The 25,529-nt window shown below is 43.4% G+C and overlaps 1 protein-coding gene and 1 pseudogene across 6 annotated transcripts in view; both read right to left on the bottom strand.

Annotated features, from left to right (window-relative positions):
- SLC44A3 (solute carrier family 44 member 3) overlaps positions 1 to 25,529 on the bottom strand; it is an 83,817-nt gene that overhangs the window by 40,432 nt on the left and 17,856 nt on the right. The window contains exons 1-9 of one of the 6 annotated variants that reach the window (XM_090047975.1): positions 21,362 to 21,529; positions 20,475 to 20,582; positions 17,322 to 17,464; positions 15,044 to 15,180; positions 13,681 to 13,774; positions 9,171 to 9,340; positions 7,856 to 7,945; positions 7,076 to 7,200; positions 4,387 to 4,573 (exon numbers count right to left, since the gene is read on the bottom strand). In XM_090047975.1, the coding sequence (XP_089904101.1) occupies positions 4,387 to 4,573; positions 7,076 to 7,200; positions 7,856 to 7,945; positions 9,171 to 9,340; positions 13,681 to 13,774; positions 15,044 to 15,180; positions 17,322 to 17,464 (946 nt within the window). In that variant the 5' untranslated portion in view covers positions 20,475 to 20,582; positions 21,362 to 21,529. The other 5 variants (XM_090047978.1, XM_090047977.1, XM_090047973.1 and 2 more) reach the window with 5 other exon arrangements.
- On the bottom strand, positions 24,561 to 24,686 carry LOC149863709 (U2 spliceosomal RNA; annotated as a pseudogene).

Genomic DNA, 25,529 nt, shown 5'->3' with positions numbered 1-25,529 from the left:
GTAAGGGACTTTACAATATACACCCACTGCTTGACATTTACTCCACAAGACAGAAAAAATGCTTAGAGGAATGGCTAGCAGAAGACAAAATGTTTCCAGAGAGGAAAAATTGTGCTAAAGCAAAAGCATCTCTTTGGGATTTGTTTCCATATTCACATAACAAACTTTACTCTTTCAAACATAATTAACCTTATTCGGCTCCTCTGTAAAGTCTCTAGCAAAACACCAGAATCACCTTCTCTTCTGCTTCCCCCGTCCCCTGAGGCCAGTGGCCGTAACTCTGTGGTTCTAGGAGGAAAATGGACATATCCTAAGCCAACTTGTTTTGATGAGTGGTCAGGGAACTGCCTTTCCACTCAAAATCAACAGTTTAGAGCAGTGGTTTCCAAGCTTTTTTCATTTGAGGACCTCTAAAATTTTTTAATGGTGGCACAGACCCCGTTGAATTGTAAGTATCAGTATTCGCATACTTTTCATTGTTCATAATCATCTTTCATGGACCCCTTAGATAGAGTCTGCAGACTCCCAGACGTCCATGGACCACAGGTTAAAAACCACTGGTCTAGAGAGGTAGAAAAGGGATTCTCTCATCCCAACTTTTGATGGGGAGCCCACCCAGCAGGTTTATGAAAGGTCTCTTTTTCTCCCCTTCTTTTCACCCCCTCCCTAGGCGGTGAGGAATTTCAGAAACACCTGCTCCTTCAAAGCTGCTTGATTTAGAGGCCACATTTTCAGCCCACTTTACCTCTTCATTAGTCCCTCCTGCTTACCGAATATTGGCCTTCCTGGAACAGATTTGCTTTGCTTTATGGACATCATAGATACTTTTTCAGCCTACTTCTCTCATCCTATTACTTGTTTTTTTCTTCAGGTCATGACCACAGGTGTCCTATTAATAGGGACCACTGTAATTCAGGCTGTGACTGGAAGAAAAGCAGGCTCCCTGCAGGCTTGCCAGAGCCAATTTCAGGCATTTTTCAGGGCCAACTCTCCCATGCCTTTGGCTGAGAGAGCCTGCCATGGGGATGATTATTACTGAACCGTGGCACACAGGCTGTTGCCTATGCCCGCAGCCCCTAATGCAAGGGGTGCTTATCTGCTCTGTTCGGGACAGGGCTTTTAAACTCCCTAACAAAGCGGGAAATTGAACAACTTGAGTGGCTGAGCCCCACCAGGGGCTCAGCCTCTACTAGGCTGTCCTTGGAAACACATGGAGCTTCCACAATGTTTCTGAGGCTCTTCTGCCTTTCTTCTCCATGTTTCCAGTAAATTTTTTTGTAAACTTTTTTCCTTGCCCTCCCTCTCCCCAGAAGTTTCAGGCCATTTCTGGCCAAAGTGCAGTTTTCTGGGGCTTTAAAGGGAAAAGTTAAATTTCAGGCTTTCCTCTGAAATCCCGATGCCCAAATTACAGTGGTCCCTACCTATTAGTTCCAAACACAGCATTCTGCTAGTGAGGAATTAGTGACATGTCTTTCAGAATCAGGCCCAGTCTGTACTGAATTGTGATATCTTCCAAGAAGCTATTGGGACTTTTGTTAGTCAGTCTGCAAGTTCCCTTCATCCAACAGCAGTTTGGATATAGACTATGAAGAAAAGACAAGAGAGGTAACTACACATTTCAAGGGTAAGAAGAATTGCTCCCTATGTAAGTTTTGCTGTACAACTTTACTGGATTTGCAGTTGGATCTACCCTTCAGGTACTGCAAAGATTACAGTAACTGTAGTAAAATTAGGTAACATTAATCTCAGTGTGCTAGCTTTGAGATATTAGTGGCCATAAATGCTATAAGAAATGCCAAAAAATTTGTAAATATTTATGCAGAGTTGAATGTCAGGAAATGCCCAGTATGCAAAAGAATTTTCATGGGGACACTCTAGTAACAATAAAGATGATTGGATGAAATTTTGTTTTATTAAACCTAAATTTGGAAAATGTCAACTGAGGCCAATGCTTTAAAAACAGTGATTAGTGTTTTAGTGATGCCAAAACAAATGAGGGGCTCTAAAAAGCATGTAAAACTCATATGACAAGGAGTTTGAGAGGGATAATGAGATATGAATAAGTCACAGCCAAGTATGTTGGTGTTCTGTTCTTCCATTATGCAAACAGCAAGTGCACCCTCATAGCCCAAATGAGTTATGTAATCTTTTTTCCCTTAATACATGCAACCAAAAACAAGGTCTCTGTGAGAAAGCATAATGTGTTTCTACTCTCTCTCATCTTTCATCAATTCCACCCCACAAAACAATAACTAGCAGATCCTAGGAATTTAAAATACCCTTTTTTAAAAAAAATGACAATCAATCATAACATCTACCAGCAACCTATATGGCTATTTTTATGAGACTTCTCCTTGGGAGGTTAGATAGTTCCATTTATGCTGGTCTCCTTTCTTGACATTTCAGAGGAGGCCAACCTGTCCTCCAATATGGTGGCCTCCTTTTGGAGAACCTTCCCTGTTTTAGGTGGCTCTGGAAGTGAGAATCTCATAATGCATTGCTTCAAGTAATGCTTCCATGTTCATTCCTTTATGACTTTTTATCATAACAAATTCTTACCTACATAGTATGTTCTCTAACTTCACTGTAAAGCCTGGAACAGGACACAATTGCCCAGTAAGATAAAACTGTTTGTGTTATATCAGCCAAAATAACTACAGTCTCATAATGTAGCACCACAGTGTCATCCCTCAAAAATATCAACATCTCTGCAGGTGGTTTATTGCATCTGTGTGTCTGGCAGACTTAATCTCCATCTCTTGGTTTAACTGTTTGTTTTCCCCGTTGTAGTTCACCTTTGTATGTCACCTAAACATTTCTTCCTGTATCCTCAGGTTGTATATCCACTATTTATTTTTTGCTTTCATTACTATCTAAGCCAGAGCCAATACATTTGCAGTGATATTTTAAAAGTAAAAGAAATGCTCTAGACACTTGGCTAGTCTTGTTCAGTCGAGATGTATTCATTCTTTATTTGCCTGGAAATGGGAGCTATATACACATTGAATAAACTGGCTACATATTCAGCTGTGAATATTTTTGTGTTGCTCTTATTAAAATGCTACACTATGCTCCTGGAACTTGCTGGCTCTATAGCATAGGAATGCAAAGCCTTTTATCCTCAGAATAAGTACCTTACAAACAATAACAGTTCAAGATTCCCCACTGCCACATCAATGGCATCTCAGCCCTTATGGGGGAGTGAAGGGAGAAGGGAACTCCCTGTTGCTGGCTCTTTTACCAAGAATGTATAGCAACAGCAATATATACTTCTAATGCAAACTTATCCGCTGTTTTCTACTGAGACCACCATCTTGTTTTACTTACACCCCCATATGATGAGGATGTCTTTTTAGTCTCTACCAGTCTGGAACATATTTGGCTGAGATTTAGAAATGAAAAGTATATTGATGTGGTTTGCTTGTAGTTGGAGAAGAGATATTTTTTTTATTTCATCTTAATTCCCATACCACACCCTTTGCTTTTAAGTCTTCATCTATGAATATTTCATGAGCAATGTCTTTTGGTACATGCAACAACTGCCTAAGCTTAAGATCTACGAGCTCCATGTCTCACTCTCATTTCCCTCTTTGTTTATATATTCAGTTTTACTTTCCTCCTCTTAATTTATTCTCACATCCATCATTTTTACCTCTTTCCATTAACTACATATGAGAGAGTGAGCACGTGCACAACTCGAGAGCAGGGCAGGGAGAGGGGCTCGAAGGTTCCCTGAAAGTAAATGTTTTCTGCTGTAGAAAATGCCCCTGTACAGCAGCAGCATGTCATGCACCTGCATGACACTGATGAGTACAGCTTAGGAGAAACCTAGCTACCAAGTCCCCTGCCAGATACCATTTCAGAAATTCTCACAGCAATGTTCTCCAAAGCAATTTAACTCCTTCTACACTGTGCATGCCTTTGTGTGGAGGGAAGAGGGGGTGGGGCACAATAGGACCTACTTTCTTGGTGTTCCCATAATGGAAATCACCTATTTCATAACAAGTGCTTTAAATCTAAACTCTCTTCCTTTCTCTTACATTCTTCATTTACAGACAGCAAGCATGCATTTTGTTTCAATAATCTAAAACATTATTCCAATTTCAACTAAATCCAGGAAGAAAAAAAGTGAAGTCTCTGTGAAAGAGTATTAATGTTTCTCTCCTTTGTAACATTTTTTACTCTCTCTGCCCTGCAAAACAACAGTTAATTTTGCAGGAGGAGACTTCTAGGGCACAGATTCATTAAAGGGAAAACATTACTGCAGTGCTGCTATAAATACAAGATATAGCACATTTTAAATACTAACACCAATAGATCCTGAAAAGTTTAAAAAAAAACCCTACCTAGTATACATGCAGGACTACTGAAAACACAGCTGCTTACCTGCAGTTCCTAAGCTAAGTAGCACAGCAACCCAGAATACCCAGAAGAAAATGAGAATCAGAAAGGTCCAAAATGGCTGGAACAGCAGAAAAGGGATCTTGGTAATTATTTTACTTGCAACCTGGAAGAGCTGTATAGTCAGCTGAATCCTCTTTCTTAGTACAAATATGAGGACAAGTAGAACAACCTGTAGAAAGCAAGGAAAAACAATTCTCTATTTATTTTTTCTTTAAATTATTACAAGTTCTTCAATTTTGGGAGAGGGGTATGGGGTGTTACAGATTCCGGAGGCGGCACAGCAGGAGAACATTTTTCCATAAAGAAGTGTGCATTAAAATGTTTTTTTTTAAAAGATACCAGGAAAGCTGAATGGATTTTTAAGCCCTACAGTGGCTTTAATCTCACTCCTGATTAGGCTAGCTGAGAGTTTTGCTGTTGTTTTTAGTGGAAGCAGGATCAGGCCTTATAATCGGGAAGCACTGGAGGAGTCACTGGAAATTGATTTGTCAGTTACATGCATGCAAATACATGCACAGAAAATTGCTCCTTGTTTGAAGAAATAACTTGCTTTCAATAAACTTCCTATGCCCTTGATCTTTAACAAGGAACTGTAAACAACATCTAAACAGTCACAGAGCACACTGGAAACTATAAAACAATAAACACAAACAGTGGCAGCTGCTTCCCTACTTTTCTAGCTTGCACAATAAAGAAACCAGATGCTCTACTAAGAAAAGCAACCTGGAGCAGTGGATGTTTCCAGAGCATTACAAATGACAGTGGATTGTACTGGAATAAATTTGCATTCAAACAAAACTTTTCCTATTATTTTATTTCCAAAGGAATTGTTCAGAGCCCAGTGTTTGTATTGTAAAGAGAACATACAAGCACATGTATTGTATGAATTGCATTTTGTTTTACAGAACCAATATTAATAGAATTGTGACTGAATTCCCATGCAACAAGCTACTGGTGAACACATAGTGGGCAATGACATAGTGGGTATATGAGGCCGCTGGGCAAGACAGCTTGGAGACCTGATGCGAAGTGCAAACTGACACCCAGGTCTACATCTCCTGTTCTGACCCTGGCCCTACAGTCTCAAACCTTTCCCAGTGCCTAGCTGCAGCTGAGGATTCAATGTGGGTGAGTCACCTGAAGCTGAATCCAGACGAGACATGGTGGCGGGCAGACTGCTCGACTTGGGCGGGGCAGTAAGACACCTATCACTGGGGGGGCAGCTTCCCCTCACTCAGGTTTGTAGCCTCGAGTACTCTTGGGTTGTTTGCTGCACTTGCTTTTCCAGTTGGCAGCAGTGGGTAGAAGCGCAATTCACCAGCTCTATCTGGTCAGAAGGATGTGACCTTTTCTTTCAGATTCACATCTGCTCACCACCGTCTATGCCTGTGTAACCTTGATGCTAGTAATGTGCTCCATGCCCATTGACTGCCCTTGAAAATCATCCGGAAGCTGCAGCTGGTACAGAAAGTGGCAGCCTACCTTCTGATGTGCTTGGGTTACCAGAAGCACATAATTCCAGTGCTCCAAAGTCTGCACTGGTTCCCAACTGCTTTATGCCCCACAGGGATCCCCAAGTTCAGCCAAAAGCAACCTCCTAGCGAGTACTGTAAGTATACTGGGTCTACTTGGCAAAAGCCTGTGGGAAGTCATCCTCAGTTGTTGTTCCTCAGCTCTGAGGCCTGCCAGAGTCCAAGTCTGGACATTTTTCATAAGTATTGCAAGACTTTCCTATTTAGGCAGGTGGTCTGCACACAAAGCTACAATGAGACATTGGTTGTAGGGGGGAGGGCTCTGTTTTATATCAATATTCTAGTTCCTTTTAAGTTTTGTTCTTGTTGCTTTTCTGTTTTAGAAGTTATTCTGTTCTCTTATGTTAAGCAGCTCCGAGCCCTTGCTGGGAAAGGCAGCATATATAATCAAATAAATAAATAAATAAAGGTGAAAAGTTCCCTCCAACAACATAGTCGTGGTAGTTTGGCCCCGTGCTGGAAACAGGAATTTGGTGTTAGTCACAACCTGAGGCCAGGACACCCTGTGACTGCAGCAAGTATCCTTCCCTTCCCCTACAATTCCTTTGCGTTTCTTGCAGTGTTTTTTTTAGTCCACTAATTCACATTTATATTGATCTAGGTCCTGTTCATTCTCCTGCACCAGTGCTGTAGTATGCTCATCAAACGGCTCTAGCATGAGTTTAGATATTGTGGAGGACCTTGCACTGACCTTCCATAATGCAGATGCAATTTACCATAAAAATAAGGAAAGGCTTAATAAGTGTAAGCTGACTGATTTGGCTGCAGAAGGAAGGCAGAATGCACCAGACTGTAACCCATGAAAAGGTAAACTCTCACCTCAAGGTGGTATTACTCCTACAGCCTCAAGGAAACTCCTCCAGGATCCAATTTCAAGTTTGAATAAAACATGTGCCCTTACATGGTTGTTACTATAATGTGTGCTTATGCTGTCCGATTACCTGCCCATAAGTTTTGCTGAGAAGAGCAGAGATGAAAGGCAGAGCACATGTGTAGGGCTTCACTACAGCAATCAGGCTACATTTGGTTTTGGAAATGGAGCAAACATGGCATTTTGCAATAAGGCTGACACACACATAACCTTGTTCCAAGATCTGAGATTCCATGCTCTCTAATGGTTATTCTGTAAAGTTTCTTACCGTAATCACTGTAGATAAAACAGCAAATCCAAGTAAAAACTTCACATTTTCCTTTTCAGTTTCCAGTTCTATGCTGGAGCTGTTAGTATAATCATAATACAACCACCAGAGAACACCTGAAACAACTAGAACAAGTACAGATGCATAAAGATGCAGGTAATACTTCACAAGGAGCTAAATGTTAACATCAAAGGCAAGTCAGACAGTGATACACAGCACATCTTATGGTTCTGTTGCCCTTCCCCTCTTGAATTTAGGTGAAAATGAAGAATGTAGTAGAATGGCATACAATGGAGAACTTTAGGTTACAATGTAAAAAATGACATGCTAGTTTGCTATTCTGAATTCAACATCAATTGTGAAGTTTGCCTTGTTGCTTTTTGAAAGTGCAACTTAGAAGTTACAAAACTTGTTGAAAGAGATAAACCTAACTTTGACTCATCCTTTATACTTTTTCCTTATAAAGTACAAAATGTTATACTTAATTTTCTGGAAACAGTAGCATTGCCTGTATCCAAATGTCTAGAAAAGATTTCTTTAAAACCACACAATGACCCAACATTGTTATTCTATAGCTGGATCTACATTACCAGATCTTTGCACCCATATGGAGGACAAGGTTCCATCCTGGGTCAGACTGCAGGATCTTGGCTTATTTCAACTTACTAAAGATGCCTGAGAAGACAGAGGTTTTATGGGTTTTTCCTCTTCTCTTTCCTTTTCCCCTGTCTAAATTTTTTTCCTGCATTCCAGTGAAACTATAAAGTCAACTATACTTACATAACAATCCAAACACAACCAGTGTAATGAAAATATGGACCAAAAGTGTAGTGATGAATTTGAAGGTTAAAACCATTATCAGAGAGAAAGCTGAAAATAAAAAAATAATACATTCATGCTAACTTAGCAGCAAACTGATTTTTTGAATTTCAGATGACCTATACTTATTCATATTAGCTTACTATTTAAATTTTGTAAACTTTGGAATCCTGAGATTATAAAAAAAATTCTACTGCATTAATCAAACAACAGTAAACTAATTACATTTGGTTATGGGCTAATTTATCTCTATGATTTAATTTACCATTATTCACATTCCTCATTAGCCTCCTACCTCTCCTTCCGCCCCCAGTTATTAGCTTCTGATAATTGGTCACCACTAGATAATCCACTATGCATTCCATTTTGAGTGGTGAATTAACTAGGACTTACTATAGTTTTCAGGATTTGAATGCTATGGAATTGCATCATTCTCTCCCCACTCCCCTGCCCCTTTAACAACAGGTCTCAAGCTAGGATACATTTTTCTTTTATGACAGTTTTATCAATAGTTTCTAATAGAACTAGATAAAAATAAGTAAATGATGCAGAATGAGACATGTCCCCACAGTTCTCTAGAAATATATTTAACCTGTACGCTAAGGGCGCATCCCCACAAGCATGCATGTGTGGTTTGCAGTGCCACAAACCCTTTTGCAGCACTGCAAACATGTGGTACACATATTCACTGCACTACTAATTAGCAGTGTGGTGTTTTTGACACCAGGAGTTCCTGGTATAAAGAAAACAAAAACAAACTGCTGCAACAAGTGGCATGGTATACACGGCAGCAGCGTGTGCTGCCAGAAAGGAAGCCTGGCCAGGCAGAGCCATGCTCTGCCTGCCAGCCAGACACCAAGTAGCCAGATTGCCCTCGCTGCTGCCCCAGGAGGCTCAGGACCCCAGGTAAGGCTGCTGGGGCCAGCCCAGATGCTGGCCCCTGCCTCTCCTATCCCAGCCGGGACAATCTGCCACAGTGCGCATGCAGGGTTGCACCTGAGGACAAATAGCAGTGGCATAAATATCTGTTGCTGCTATTTGTCCCCTGAAAACTCCACATTCCCACTCATGGGGATGTACCCTAAATGCTTTAGAAAGGCAAACAGCAATTCTCTTCCTTTAACAAAGAAAACTTGTCTGTGCAACAAATATAAAATCTTTTTTTCTTATTTATTTTTTAAAAAAATGAAGTTGTTACTCCACAATGCTTTGAAATATGATATTCTAATATTTTTTAATTTAACATATTGAAATAAACTATTTTTCATATTGTTACCTAGTGCCAGGACACTCAGTCCTATTATAATATCTCTTCCTGCCATTATTCCACTAAGAATGTGATGAAAAATGTCCACTCCATTGATTACATTTATCAAGACAGATGCAAACTGTGAATAGCATTCAGGGTTTTGTGGAACACATCGATTAAACAATGGGAAGGATTTGCTGGAAGATGAAAGAGAGAAACAAGATAAGGGATTCTCCACTGAGAGATCAATCTCACAGCCCAACACAAAGATAATTCCCCATCAACCCTGTCAAATGTAACATTATATTTTTAATACAAATTAAACAAACATTGTTATAATTCCTTACTATGACCTAAATGCAGAAAAAAAAGAATGTAAGCAGCTTTTGTTTGTGGCAAATTTGCACTTAGTCTGAATTTTAGGTTTATTGCCCCAGAGCATGTTCCAAGATTTAAACCAAAACACACAGAAACCATTTTGCCCACTTAGTAACCTACAGCCACCTTTGGAGTAAAATTAAGCAGCAGCTCCCCAGACCACAGCAAAGTGCACACAGTTTAGAACAGAAAGGATGTATCCATGTGAGAAGCTTACGGCAAGGTTGCTTAATTAGCTCTGCAGTAAATGTCTCAGCATCTACATGTGCAGTGCTATTAGGACGGAGTAAACTAGTTGTGAGATAGTGCTTATGCTAAGCAAGGCCTAGCATTAAGAACAATAAACTAAAACTCCCAGAATGCTTCAAGGAGGTTGAGGAGTCAGCAATTGACATTCTGGTAATCACTTTCTGACCATTAGATAAAAATGCTGACCTTCTGACCTTGGACAATGATAAAAATAGCAGGCAAGCAGCTTATATTGTTAAAACAGGAAACCGCATGGCTAAACTTCGATGACGAAAAACAACCGCATATTATGTCAGCCTTGACATTTTAACCCTGCTAAAACCAGCAAAACATATAGATGAATAATGTATTTATAGAAAATTAACATAAGAAATGGCACGGCACGGATCTTTGAAAACTCCTAGCACTCTGGTGTAGTGCCCGAAGACTGGAAGAAGGCCAATGTGGTGCCGATCTTCAAGAAAGGGAGGAGAGTGGATCCGGCTAAGTACAGGCCCATTAGCCTGACTTCTATCCTGGGGAAAATCTTAGAAAAGTTTATTAAGGAGGCCATCCTTGATGAACTGGCCCAGGCTAACATTCTAAGGGATAGCCAGCACGGGTTTGTTGCGGGTAGGTCTTGTTTGACCAATCTCATTTCCTTCTACAACCAGGTGACCTATCACCTGGACGAGGGAGAAGAGATTGATGTCATATATCTTGACTTCAAAAAAGCTTTTGATCTGGTATCCCATGATCACCTCTTGGCCAAACTGCCCAGTTGTGGCCTTGACTCCACCACGATCCGCTGGCTGGGAAATTGGCTCCGTGGTTGGACCCAGAGGGTTGTGATTGATGGCAGTCACTCATTGTGGTGCCCTGTGACCAGTGGGGTCCCTCAAGGCTCTGTCCTGGGACCCATACTGTTCAACCTCTTCATTAACGATGTGGACATTGGAGTCAGGAGTGGACTGGCCAAGTTTGCCGATGACACCAAACTTTGGGGCAAAGCATCCACACCAGAAGATAGGCGGGTGATCCAGGCTGACCTGGACAAGCTCAGCAAATGGGCGGATGAGAACCTCATGGTGTTTAACACCGAAAAACGCAAGGTTCTTCACCCTGGAATGAAAAACCTGCAGCATCTTTCTAGGCTCGGCAGTGCTACGTTGGATAGCACTACAGAAGAAAGAGACTTGGGGGTCATCATTGACCACAAGATGAACATGAGCCTGCAATGCGATGCTGCAGCTAGTAAAGCGACCAAAACGCTGGCTTGCATCCATAGATGCGTCTCGAGCAAATCCCGGGACGTCATTCTCCCCTTGTACTCGGCCTTGGTGAGGCCGCAGCTGGAGTACTGCATCCAGATTTGCGCTCCACAATTCAAAAAGGACGTGGAGAAGCTTGACAGAGTCCAGAGGAGAGCCATGCGCGTGATCAGAGGTCAGGAAAACAGACCTTACGATGACAGGCTGAGAGCCATGGGGCTCTTTAGCCTGGAAAAGCGTAGGCTCAGGGGTGATCTGATGGCCACCTATAAGTTTATCAAGGGTGACCACCAGGATCTGGGGGAACGTCTGTTCACCAGAGCGCCCCAAGGGATGACGAGGTCGAACGGTCACAAACTCCTGCAAGACCGTTTCAGGCTGGACATAAGGAAGAATTTCTTTACTGTCCAAGCCCCCCAAGGTCTGGAACAGTCTGCCAGCGGAGGTGGTTCAAGCACCTACATTGAACACCTTCAAGAGTAAATTGGATGCTTATCTTGCTGGGATCCTATGACCCCAGCTGACTTCCTGCCCTTTGGGCAGGGGGCTGGACTTGATGATCTCCTGAGGTCCCTTCTAGCCCTGATGTCTATGAAAAAAAAATATAAAAGGTCATTAAAAATTAACATAAAAAGCGTAAAAATTATAATACAAAGCGTATCACCTGATATTATAGTATAGATAAGTTAACTAAATAACCAATAGAAGTAAGAATTAGAAATGCATATGTATAAGTGTTATCATATATAAGTAATAGTAAAGTTATATTAGATGCCTCACTGCCAACATGGGGACAGTTTTGTATCTTTTATCTTTTTTTAGACAAGGGACTCCTTTTAAATGAGCTGTTGACCAGTTCTGAGACTACTGAGTCAGGCAGCCGCACCTAGCCTCCGGGTTAGAAAACAAGGGCTTGATTTGGGAACCTCGTGAACCAACAGACCTCCTTTAGTTTATGGCTTTGTGAAACAATAAAAGTTTTCAATTGAACATCCAGGTCTGAACCTGTGCTTAATTCAGTCCTTATATAAAATTCGGCATCGAACTCACACACTAGTACTTGTAAAGACAAGTACTATCCTACAGCAGAGGTTTTTTTACTCTGCAGCAACACACATGTAGGTGCTGATGTGGCTGGCTGAGGCACAAGGGTGCTTCAGTGCAGGAACTGCCTGCCTGCCAGCTAACCCCAAACTGGAGCACCCTCATGCCCCAGCCAGCCCCTCTGCAACACACTGAGCCAAGTTGGAGCAGCCCTGGACTGGTGGGCTGACTGCTGTGCCCTCTGCCAGTCAGGGCCGCTTTGACCCAACACAATGTGCTGCGGTCCTGGGAGCATACACAAACATGGCGCCCAGAAGCAATAAACTCTGGCATGATACAAGTTGTAGTTTATTGCTGTGCATTAATTACACATGTAGACGTGCCCAAGTGATTCTCTTTGTATCTGATCAAAACTGCAGGAGGGACTTATATAGGTATAGCATATGCAGTCAAGCTGGAATTTGACTAGATCATTGTGACCATCCCTCTTACTCTTAGGAAAGGAGCCATGAAATCCTGAATGACCACAAAACGGTCAGGATGTTGGATTTTATTTTTCATTGGAAAACGTGGTTCTAATAATATAGTGACATTGACACTGTGTTAGGACACTTCTTTTCAGTAAGTACCAAGTCAAAACACCACTTACTGAATTACCTGGGACACTCTGTGTAGCACCTCAAGTTTAATTCATGGTCTTCTATTCAAATACCATCCTGTCTTGTTTTGCTTTATTTACAAGGACAGGTAGAATCAAAACAATAGTTGATTTGGCAGTAGACTATACAAGTGTTATTATTAGTAGATATTTCTAATTCACACAAACTTATTTTTAGTATACTGAAACATTTTTAATACTCTGTTGTGATCAGTTTTACAAGGTGCTCAATACAATTAACCCAATCAAATACTTGTGTATAAAAACATAACATTATTTGGTAATGTTAGCTAAGTGTCTTAACTGACTGCTTTTGGCACTGCCATACACAGTCAACAGGAAGGTTTTCAGATTGCAAACAAACTCTCATTTCTATTTTAAAAATGGAGACTAACCAATCAGTACAGCATGTCTCTAATATGTAAACAACTGAATTAGGAAAACTGCTTTGACTAGTTTTGCTTTTACTGTGGAATCTCTTGTATGTAATAAAACCTACTTTTGGAACATTCATTAATACAGAAAGAAAATAAGAATGATCAACAATGCAAATGTAATATCTGCTATTTGCAATCCATGTTATGTAACATTCATACACTGTCCATAGGCCATTTTTCTTCATACAACTCCCAAGTATTTGCTTTTGTGCAGTGAAGCAGCTACATAGCTTTGTAAACATCAAATGTCCAATTCTGCCTTCAAGAGGCAATGAGATTAAAAGTAAGCATGTACTTAAGCCTCCTACTGAGCTGGTTCCTCAGCCCAAGGAACAGGAGAACAGCGTGTTGTTGCACATGCAAGAGCATACACACAAACTTATAAGCATAAACCCAAGAATATTAAATAAAGTAAAATAATACTGGTACATACTGAGTCAAATACAAAATGTGAAGGACTTTCAGTCCTTGAAAACTTGTCTTTGTATAGAGGGGGCTATAAAATAAACAGTATTTCTTACCTTGGTGGAACTGGTAGTGTGGGGCACAGCTCAGCTGCTTTTGGATTTAGTGTATAACTGGAAACATTCAAGTTATAAACACAAAGGCAAGAACCTAAGAGAACAAAATTCCCAAGGATGATAACTCATTATTGGTCAAAATCTGTTTCTCACCAAAACAATATTTAAAATGTATAACTAACATTAGTGCTTAAGATGCTGCTGAAATCAATCACTGGTTTAACATTCTTGCGCAATGCAGTATGCTTTAGTTAGCACATTTTCACGCGTTTATGTTTGTGTGTTTTAACAAATATATCAAATACAATGCTAGCTATACTAAGATACATCTTTAGATCTTAAAACATTTTCCCAGGACAGTTTAAATATTTAGCTGGAGTTTTAGGTACATAATCTGGACATGCTGAGGTGTTTAAACAGGAACATAGGCATAAGCAGCTCATTATGTACCATAACAGGACATCAAATAATGAAAAAAAATATGACAAAATGAGGTTACCCCCTCCCCAAACTCTAAGCAGCCATTCTTGCTAACCAAAACAGAAAAACTGAAAAAACGAACCTCAGAAACCAGCAACTGCTTGCCAAATGCAGCATGAAGCATTGGCCAGTCTGTTGGATTTATTATAAAAAATGAACGGATTCAGAATCAGAGCTTCCCTGCCTCATGCCCACAGAAATCCGCCTCTGGGCTCCATCCCACCCCTCCAAATGCTGCGGACTAGCATTTAAATGGTTTCTCATTTGTACCTACTAGTGTTCTCTAACAAGCATTTCAAAGTTCTCACATCTTTGCCTTCTTTACACTGGATGAGAGGCTGGTATTTCTATGTCTCACTGTTATGTTTGCACTGCTGACTACAGGGCAAAGTACAGATCCCCAAGCTAGCTGTATATGAGCCAGCAAAGGTACTAGGAACAATTTAGCTGCTGCAGGATGAAGTTCAGTGTGGGCTCCCCAATTGCAGTGCACACCTGTATCAGTTGCAAAAATGCATAACAGAGGTATTGGATTCAGTTTCCTATATTTAAATTCTGAAAAGAAGTACAACTGTTGCCACTGCTTCTTTACAATTGCTACTTGTCATAATATCCTAATTTAGAATATCAAAATAAAATCAAACACTTTATCACAAACTTTGGCCTCTGAAAACTAGGCCCGTTATGTCTGATGTGGGACAAAGGAGACAAGTGATCACATTTCTGCTAAACGCATCTTTTAAACAGTACATGAACTAGAAAATACGTTTTCAGTTTATTGATTGAACAAAGAAATGAATAGTAAGGAAGCAAACACTGAGCATAACATGTCAAACTGGTGTATATTTCCAAGATGAAAACTTCTTAATTCTTTACTACATACCATTGTTCTTTGCAAAAAGTTGGATGTCTTCCAAAGAGTTAAGTTGCTCTTGTGGACAGCTAGACACACACAAGGCAACTGAATTGATTTTAAGATCTTTGATTTCCAGATTGCAGGAATTCAAAAAGAATACGAATCTATGAAAGATAGAAGGTAGTCTCTTTGAAAAGCACTTTCTATGTTTCACACATTATACTTATGAACTTCCTTGCTGTTTCTAAAAACAGTACAATACATAGGTATTGGCAATGTGTTTTGAAACTAAAAGTTAAGGAGTTATTTTAAAACAACCAACTTTCCATACTACAGGCTGTTTTAATCTTAACTCGGAATGCAGAGCCCTAAACTTGCAGTCATTTCAGAGGGAAACCTTTATGGTTCAGTGGAACATTACATGCGAGTCCAATGGCCAATCAGCAACATAACTATTTATAATAGCTTCTAAGACTTATATTCTCTTCCTTGCACTTTTTACTTCCATCTCTTACTCATATCTTTTACTATAAAAACACCTGAATAAAACATGTGCCTGAGGCTCCCTGTACACATTACAATCTACCATGATTAATACATTAATTGTGGCATAAATGGCAAGGGCACTAAACATACATTAAATGCAAGGCACCATAAAATGGCAAGCCATTCATACAAATCTTCTACACATGACACAGAACATTTTTATGGCTGGTTTGTATGGTATCTTAAATTGAACATACAGCAGGGCCAGGGCCAACAATCTGTTTGTTCCAGCCCCAGATCTACAGGCATTCAGCTTTCAACTTGCTGGTGCAGGGAAAGCCTGGGATCATGATTGTGAGTTCCCCTTGCACTAGCAAGTAGAAAGAACATGATTGGGATTTGATCCCCAATCCCAAAATTGCACCTCTTGCCATGCATGTATGGCAGGAGGTGTGATTGTTAGGACTGGAGTTCACATCTCATGGCACCTTCAAATGAACATGTGACCAGGTCACAAAATCCTTAGACGCAGGGGTAGCAGTAGATGTAGTCTTTCTGAGCTTTAGGAAGGCCTTCGACACTGTCTCTCACCCCATTCTTATTAAAAAACTGGGGGACTGTGGTGTCAACACCTACACAGTCAAATGGGTTGCTAACTGGCTGGAGGGCCACACCCAGAGTGGTGGTAGATGGGTCATTTTCGACCCGGAGGGATGTGAGCAGTGGGGTCCCCCAGGGCTGGGTCCTCAGGCCTGCACTATTCAACATCATCATCAGTGACTTGGACGAGGAGGTAAAAAGCACCCTGTTCGAATTCGCAGATGACACCAAGATGTGGGGGGATGTGGGCACACTAGAAGGGAGGAATAGGCTGCAATTGGACCTGGACAGGTTACAGGGGTTGGCACGTGAGAACAGGATAGGCTCAACACTGACAAATGCAAGGTGATGTACCTGGGGAGGAAGAACCAGCACCATACCTACAGGCTGGGGAACTCCCTTCTTGTCAGTGCAGAGGCAGAAAAGGATCTTGGAGTCATCATTGACTCCAAGGTGAACATGGGCCAGCAGTGTGGGGATGCAGTCAGGAAGGCCAACCATACCTTGTCATGCATCCACAGATGCATCTCAAGCAGGTCCAAGGAAGTGATCCTCCCCCTCTATGCAGCACTGGTCAGGCCGCAGCTGGAGTACCGAGTCCAGTTCTGGGCACCGCACTTCAAGCGGGATGTGGACAACATGGAGAGGGTCCAGAGGAGGGCCACTCGCATGATCAGGGGGCAGCAGGGCAGGCCCTACGAGGAGAGGCTACGGGACCTGAACCTGATCAGCCTCCACAAGAGAAGGCTGAGGGGGGATCTAGTGGCCTGTTACAACCTAGTCAGCGGGGATCAGCAGACATTGGGGAAGTCCCTGTTCCCCCGAGCACTGCCAGGAGTGACAAGGAATAAGGGTCACAAGCTGGCAGAGGGTAGTTTCAGACTAGACATCAGGAGGCGCTACTTCACCGTCAGGGTGGCTAGGATCTGGGACAAGCTTCCAAGAGAAGTGGTGCTGGCTCCTACCCTGGGGGTCTTTAAGAGGAGGTTGGATGTACACCTTGCTGGGGTCATTTGACCCCAGTACTTTTTCCTGCCATTGCAGGGGGTCGGACTTGATGATCTGCTCAGGTCCCTTCCGACCCTACAAACTATGAAACTCAAAACTATGTGCCAGGGGCCCAACAGACCTGAGTTTTTAATTCCTATAGATCATGTATCACATCTACAGTCACCAAATCTCAAGCATTTACTTCATTTAAATTTGTTAACATACTTACTTTTTACTTGTCATATCCTGTCCAGAAAGGGGTGCCCCTTCAATAGGGATGTTCTTCTTGCCACATGTATTCCCATAGCTGTCATATCCAAATACAAGTCTTTCTGCAGCTCCAGCCATCACAGCATAGCCAGTTATAAACATCTATTAAAACAAATATCCTTCTTTCTTTTGAAATCATATACCATGCTTTTCCCACCATTAAGTGAATATCTGCTGTTTAACCTGCATATTTCTGCCCTGTTTTTAAAACAAGTATAACATGTAAAGGTATTCTGTCATGAATATCCCATGCTAAAAATCACTCCTCTCCAGAAAGGCAGAACAAGCCCTATTGACCACCTAAGCCATAATGTTAGCTGCTTGTAGAGCTGAGCTCTTCCATCAGTGATTGCTATTAGAAAGTGTGTAATTAAGAAGCAAGAGAATTTCAAGAGAAGGGAGGTAGCATAGTTAAGAAACCTAAACGGCACCCTTATGAATTTGCATTCTAACCCTAGCACAGGTGGTGCCTATCCTATACTAAGAGAGTATTCACAACTGCACACTAATTGCATGTCCTTCATTTTCTTGGTGCCCAGTATGACACACCTGGGGCCAGAAATGATGAGCACTCACTGCTCCAACACAAAATGTTATAGAAATAAGACACTCAAAACTAAAAATCAGTTCCCATGTGTCTTAAATTGGGCACGCAACATTAGTGAACACCCGACAATTCTGGCCTTGATTTCTTTGCAGCTCAGTTCCTGTAATATAAGATACAGGTGATAATACCACCAAATCGCAGAGGTTTTACAAAATAAATTCATGAATGCTTGTGGACTAGACTCATAAAGGGGACTTTAAGTTTCATGAGTTTTGAGCTACAATATCCTTTAGGTGCCCTGCCACTTCCTGGAATCCACAACTCTCAAATTAGGCACCCATTTTCCATATGCACACAAGGCACATTAAACACCTCTGAAAATGGCAAAGAAGCTAGTTGCACTGACAGTCTGAATCCTGGCATTTCTTGAATGTTTGATTTTATAACATTAGCATTCTTTTGAAGTAGACGTTTTGATGATTCACAGTAAGTGCAAAACTGAACCTCATCATGTGAATTAAGTATGTGCATTTCTTCTGTCACAAGAGTATTCTCATTTGTGCAGCAACACTTGAAGTCTAGTTATTTAAATCACATGACCTTGTTGTTTTAATTTGAAGGTCCTGATAGCAACGCCCTAGTTAAAGTTACTATGTATATGTGTATGAGGTCTTTTACAATAGCAAAATATTTTTCTTATCTAGTGTATTTGTCCAAGAAATATGCTTTCAAGAAACAAATGATTTTCAGAAGCAAAAGGAGCAGCAGCTGCCTTTTGTAATTCTACTTCTAGCTGTACTTGCAAAGAAAAATTGTTTCACGGTGGAACCCACAAGTCCAGCAAAACTTTACTTACCAGCCTGGCCCACTTTACCCTCACATGAACCGGAAACTAAAGCACCCAGAATGCTGGATGTAAGCCACAAACAGTGTTAATGAATGGGTGGCTGCAAAAATTAAATAACTATCAGTGGGTGTAGCAACATGTACGTGCCAATTACATATACTTCCAGATATGCACTGGATTTGTTTCAGATTATTTCACTGTGTGAACAAACAGCACTGGTAGTCACCATAAATTACATTTTTTTTTAAAGACAAAAAAGAAAAGAATATAAATGTGAAAAATGTGAGTAATAAATCATCTCACAGAGACTGAACAATAAGAACAGTGAAAGGAAAGAAAGACATCACTGGATATCATCACTGTTTGACGTGCTTGAACTGTTTAACATTCCCTGTATCAGCCGGTGCATTAAACAATGAGCCATAAAAAGGTAATTCCACTTACCAAGTCAGTTTGATTTATCAAGAGTGCAGGAGACTCATGTTGGGTCTTTTGCATTAATTGCAATTTTAAGAACATATTACAAAATATAATTCAAAATTGATTAATTACATGTCAAGTATCATGAGACTTAGTAACTGTAGCCCCATTGTACTAAATTATAGCCATATATGATAAAAAGAAAGTCCCAACTCCAAAGGGCTTAGAGAGAGACACCAGAGAAAGAGAGAAAGCCAAAAGGAAGCCCAAGGAATGATGAGACAATTAGGAGTATTAAGTAGTGATCTCAGTGAACAAAGGTTGAGACATCTCATCTACAAAAAGGTAAACCACTTAGATTCTGATCTTGCAACTGAATCCATACAATGAGACCCTTACCTTGGTGTGGCTCTACATTACATTTATGGCAGATCCATATAAGCATAAAGGTCACCCCATCCCAATGTAAGACAGGCAGGGGTGGATCCAGAGGTGGTGCAGCACTGTGGATACACTCCCCTTTCAGTCAGTGACACAGAAACATTTTTTAAGTCTCCAAGGCAAGCAAGTATTCCACCACTGCCCGCTTCACCACCGTGCTCAGTGGTACCTCCCATCTTCTTCCCACCCCTCCCCTCTCACCCCCTTCCCCTGACCATCACTGCCACCGTTCCTGGGGTGAGAGAAGGCTCCAGAGCCACTTCTGTCTGCTGTAGCGGGGCTCTGCAGAGAGCTGGGCTCAGCTGGGTACAGCAGCAGTGACAGGCAAGTTCCCCCAGGTGGTTTCTGCCAACCTGGGAGCAGGCATGGTCTAGCAACTGCTACGACAACCACCATCACTGCTGCCACCTCTGCCCAACCCTGGCTCCATATGCAGCCCAGCTGGAGTGGTTCTGGAGACACCTCCGCCGCACCACCTCTAAATCGGCTGGGGGCAGAGGAGAGAGGAGCAGCAGCAGTGGGTGAGGAAGAGGAGGAACAGAGGGGAGGGGACAGGAGGAATGAGGATGGGCCCCTGGGTGTGGAGGGGAAGATTCTTACTGGATTGAGGAATTTAAAGTCCCTGCTGCTGTAGGCTGCCCACCGGGGGTGGGGGTTGGAAGCATGACAGCGTAGCCATCCCTGCCGCACTGGTTGCTGCTCCTGCCCCCCTCCACTTTAGAAAATCCTGGATCCATCCACAAATAAGGAGCCCCTAAATTCTGTGAAGTTGCCCACATTTTTATTCAGATTTATTTCAAGGGCTAGGAAACAAGTATCCTAAACTGGATTTCTCTTTTAACAGCTAGCATACCTACCAAACCAGCCCAAAAGAGAAAAAAGAAAATCAACCAGAGCCTGTCTGTGCATTTTCTGTAAATCAGCGGTCTCCACTCTCTACATCCAGAAATCCCCTGTGCGGAAACCTAAAATTAAGAAAAAAAATAGAAGTCAATTTATAACGCCTCTGACCCATGGAAAGCCCTGAGAAAGCTCAAGCCGTCCAAGGCAGGTACTTGTTCCTGCCCAGGCAGGGGCCGGACTTGATGATCTGATCTGGCCCTAGAAGCCGAGCAACGTGCGTGGTTCACCCGCTCCGGGAAACGCGGCTCCGAGCCGAGGATGCGGATGCCGGTGCCATTAATCGGATCACCGGGACCAGGGGCCGCCCTCGGCACACAGCGGCTTGTCTGCCGCGCAGCAGCGCCGGACGCTCCCGGGGACGGGCCGCCCCGCTCGGAGTCGCGGAGGCTCAAGAAACTCCTTCCTCCACCGCCTCCTGCCGCTACCGCGGCCCCGTGCGGCCCTTTCCCGGGAGCCCAGCCCAGGGTCCCGGCGGCCGCCCGGGTCACACTCACGGCCGGGCGCTTCCCAGCCCAGGCGCGGGGCTCACCTGCCCGCCGGCCGCGCCGCCCGCCATGGCCCGCCCGCGGCGGCGCAGGAAGTGCCGGCCCGGCCCGGCCCGCCCCCGGCCCTGAGGTGCCTGCCCCTGCCCCGCGCGCGGCCCGCCCGGGACGTTTGAACATGGACGGCATTTCAGTCGCGGGCGGGCGGCCGCTACCTGCGCTCGCCTCAGAGCAGCGACGCGCCCGGCGCTTGTTGTGTCGCTTGTCGCCGCCCCCGGCCGGCAGCGAGCGGGACGGGAGCGCCGGCCCCGGCCCCGGCCCCGCAGCAGCCCGCACCGCCCAGGCCGCGCTCCTCGCACCGGCGCTTTGAACCGTTCCGACCAGAAGAGATGCTGCGAAGATCGCGCCTCCTGTTTTATGCCTCAGGGTGACACGTATCTTCTCTGAGGAGGTGGCTGGAGGGAAAGCAAAGGAGGCGGATGGGCGCAGCCACATGGACAGAAGCGGCACGGGGAGGTGACGGGGCCTTGGCTGCACAGCAGTAGGCCAGTGATTTCTCTACATCTGCTTGCCACATCCCCACTAACACAATGTCGCCTGCATGACTGGATGTTGGTCTGTTGCATATGGATGGTTGAATTCAGTCCCTTGAGTTTGCAGGTAACTAATTCCTCAGAGTCCTACAAATTGCCTGTTTCAACCCATGACACTGCAGCCACAAAGCACTTTAATGCCAGTAGTCCCAGGAAAACACGGTAATGTGCCACAGAGGAAAGGAACGATGGATGCCATGGCACTGCAATGGCAGAGAAGCATTCTGGTTATCTGGCTTGGAGGGTGCTTGGGAAAGGGCCACACCTCCCACTGAAGACATTTTATTAGCCCTTTTCACAGTCACATCCCACTGGCAGCCTTTGGTCATGTTACCATTGACAAGTACACTCAGAGCCCTGTCTTCTTCTACTGCCTCCAGTCTATATACTGCACACAAGGGAGTGATATGTCTAGCAACACATCCAGCCATCTATGAGTCCCAGCTTGAATAACCAAGCATCCATTTAGAGTTGGGTCAGTTGGAGGCAGCCTTTGACAAAAGTTCAAAGCAGAGCTGAAATTCGAGTCTCTAGAACCACAGTAAACCACCTTCACAATTTGGTCACTGCACCCCACCCTCCTGCCCAACTCCACAAGCTTATCTAATTCTTCCTGTAATATAACACTCCCCTTCTCATTGGCAATATGCCCCAGGTAAGTGCAGTCTGCCAACTTCACAGACACACACCTAGTTCCTGAACCAAGTTTCCTAATGAGAACATTGAACAGAACAGCTTCCAAAAATTAGTCCCTGAGAAACACCACTAGAAACTGCTCTCCAACCTGGTAACCTATACATGCACAAGTGCTTTTATTCATATGACTTAATCCTTGTGGCATGGCCAAATTCCAGCTTGAGTAACTATATTCTGCCTATAACTATTGCACTTCTGTGGTCTGGGCGTGATTTACTTTCCCACAGACCTCCCTCATATTGGAACTTCTTTGTTCAAGCTTGTACTAAATTTGTATATTCTTTGATATTTTACATATGCAGTGATGTGAGACCAAGCTACATCATCTGGGCTGCATTCTTGGGAACCTACAAAACTGAGATGTGGAGCATAGGGTTTTACAAATGAAGACGCATCAGATTATTGTGTGACTCCTGCAGTCTACTGAGTCCTGCCCTCATTTTACATTTGCATACAGGAAACCTTATTAAATACATTGTATATTATTAAACTGCTGCCAAAACTAACACATACTCAGTCGTAGAAACCAACTATGAAGTTGATTAAATGCAGCCAACACCGAGTATAAAACACAAGGCCCGTATAGCGTGACATGCTGATGAGAACCATTATTTTTTTGGTCCCTAAAATAAAGGGGGAGGTAGGGGGAAAGGTGTTCCCTCTGCAGGGAACTGGCACCAGGCCAGTACTGGGAGCTCCAGAGCTAGCCCTGATACTTTCCCCTTGGTGCCAAAAATATTATATTTGATATACTGATGGCAGCCTACCATATATTTTTTTAAGTTTTGTTTATCAGGCAAATCAATTAAATTAGTTCCTAATTTCATCCACTGAGCAGAGCCCCATCATTCAAAACCATGTGGTGCTACCACCAGCAAGTGTCTTCCCTCCCAGACTCTTCAGCCTAGGGTTTCAGATATTCCCAAATCCATGGCAGGCACTCTACATTCAGGCCCCAAAACTGGAGATCTTGGGGCTTGGATGCCCCAAGTCTTGCTTGACGTTTAGTCAAAGAAGCGAGTTAGGAAGAAATCCCCCATCTCCACAAAATAAATGTAACCTGGGCGGTACTCCAAGAGGTACCCCCTCTCCAACTGAAGGGATCAGAGCAGGTGCACAAGCATTGTGGGAGGTGTAGGGACTCTCCTCCCCTATAGAGCAGAGCCAGACCACCAATGGGGACTTAACCATATACCTTTTAATGACAAAACAGTACTGGGAACATAACAGGCATAAACCAGGGGGTACAGGGGACACTACAATGCACCGAGGGGGCAGGATTCAACAAAGGTTAGACACTTACAATCATAGACATATTCATCCAGTTGACAAAAGACAGGGTTAACCAAAATATAAAACACAAACAGCAGAACAAACAATACCGGTTGGTGGAATATAAAAGGCACAAAATACAAATGTCAAATAACAAGGAATATAGGGCCTAGGTACCTAGGAGGGGAGAAAACACAACGATCCCTTTCCACTGCAACAAGAATATTTCTCTGTTACTTCACTCACCCAAGCTAGGACTTGAACTCAGAACTCCCACATGATAGGCAGAAGCTCTACCACACAGCCACCAGTGCTGATATTGTACTAAATTTCTAGGGGTCTTGACCTTCCTGGAGCCCCAGGCTCATGCCAAGCTGCCTGGCCTCTGCTTGGAGGAGCTGGAAGCAGCGCTGGGAACCTCACAGGTCATTGCTCAGATCCTTGCTGGGCAGTGGGGGGAGGCTCTCCAGCTGGCTGCAGCCTCTCCCAGGGGATCCTGGAGCCCAGTGGGGAGCCTCTCCTGCTGGCCACATGCCGCACTGCTGAGGGTCCAACTGCTGCCTGCAGGTCTCACTCCTTCAGGTGCTTCTGGGGCAACTGCTCCCACCCCGCTCCACCAGCCCAGCTCTTTGAAGCTCCTTCTTTGTGGTCCCTCACTGGTCTTCCCCAAGTCAGCCATGCTGCCCCTTTTATCCCCCTCCAGGTGACCCAGGGGACATGGAGGGTGCATCTCTGGGGCCTGATTGGTGAGAAAAGGAACTCCAAAGTCCTCCAATCATCTTTTACCCCTTTCAAAACCCCTGGGCTAAGTCACTGCCAGCTACCCCATCACATAAGCATGTAGATAAGATCCTCCCACTGGGAAGCTATAGTAGATTCTCAGAGAGGAGCCTGTTTACAGTGTATTAAATAGGTCTCCATCTTTCACTATACATCATTCAAGGTGATCTGACCTCCACAGGTAAAACTACATCATAGTAACCTTTTGTTTTGTTTTGTCTATTGCACTGCTCCGGTAAGCACTGGAGTACCAGGCCTATGCATGGAGGGGATGGAGCAAGCTCCAGTTCCACCTCCCAACTCCAAAAATCTACTCAATATAGACCTCCTATGAAGGACATATTAGGGACAACCACCTGCCCTGGGGAGCCCGCCTATGTGGCGGTGCTTCCCCTGCCAGGTAAGGAAACTTACAAAACACTTCCCAGAGATGAACCTATGAACTCCACCTCATCAACCTCCTGGATACTAAAAATCATGGACTAAATATAGACATTGGATTTATGACACATTATAACCTGCCTGACAGCTGACTCCCCAGGTACCTCTCCACTATTCATCCCTCTTCTCTCCCCCTCACCCAGCCTGTATCTCACCCACTGACTCCTCAATCTACATCTTCACTGGCTGCCTATCTTGTATGCAGCCCAGCCCGGCCTCTGGCTTCTTTACTTTTCATTCCACCCAGGAAGAGCACACGCCAACTGCAGAAACTTCCATAGCCTGACAAAGGGTTTTTGAATCTGAAAGCTTGCTTAAAAATTGTTCTCCAACTATTTAAGTTGGTCTAACAAAAGTTATCAGATCCACCCAAAGAACCTAGTCTACCTATGTCCTTAGACCAAGACGGCTACAACCTACACACTTGTATTACTATTCACTCAAAAAAGGAACCTAGTAGTAAAATTAAATATTACTTAAAATATCTAAGCCAACTGGGAGAGCTCAGTCTCACTTCTATATACGTAAACTACACAGGAGCACACAGTTTGGCAAAAGGCCTGGGAAAGCGGTTCTGGACTTAGGCATAGCCTACCGAAATCATGATTTTGTGGATTTCACAGAAATCACAAAATCTGGCATTATTCATGAAATTAGGCAATGCCAGCAAAATCTGCAGGAAAAAAAAACTTACAGAAAATAAAATGCTGGCTCCCCAGAGAGAACCAGCAGTCCTTATGGTTTT

This window comes from Crocodylus siamensis, chromosome 5 (genome assembly GCF_052110815.1).
Source record: "Crocodylus siamensis isolate JL-2025a chromosome 5, ASM5211081v1, whole genome shotgun sequence".
Lineage (NCBI taxonomy): Eukaryota > Metazoa > Chordata > Crocodylia > Crocodylidae > Crocodylus > Crocodylus siamensis.
The sequence above is the reverse complement of the archived record's forward strand: the minus strand, read 5'-3'. Positions and strand labels throughout refer to the sequence as shown.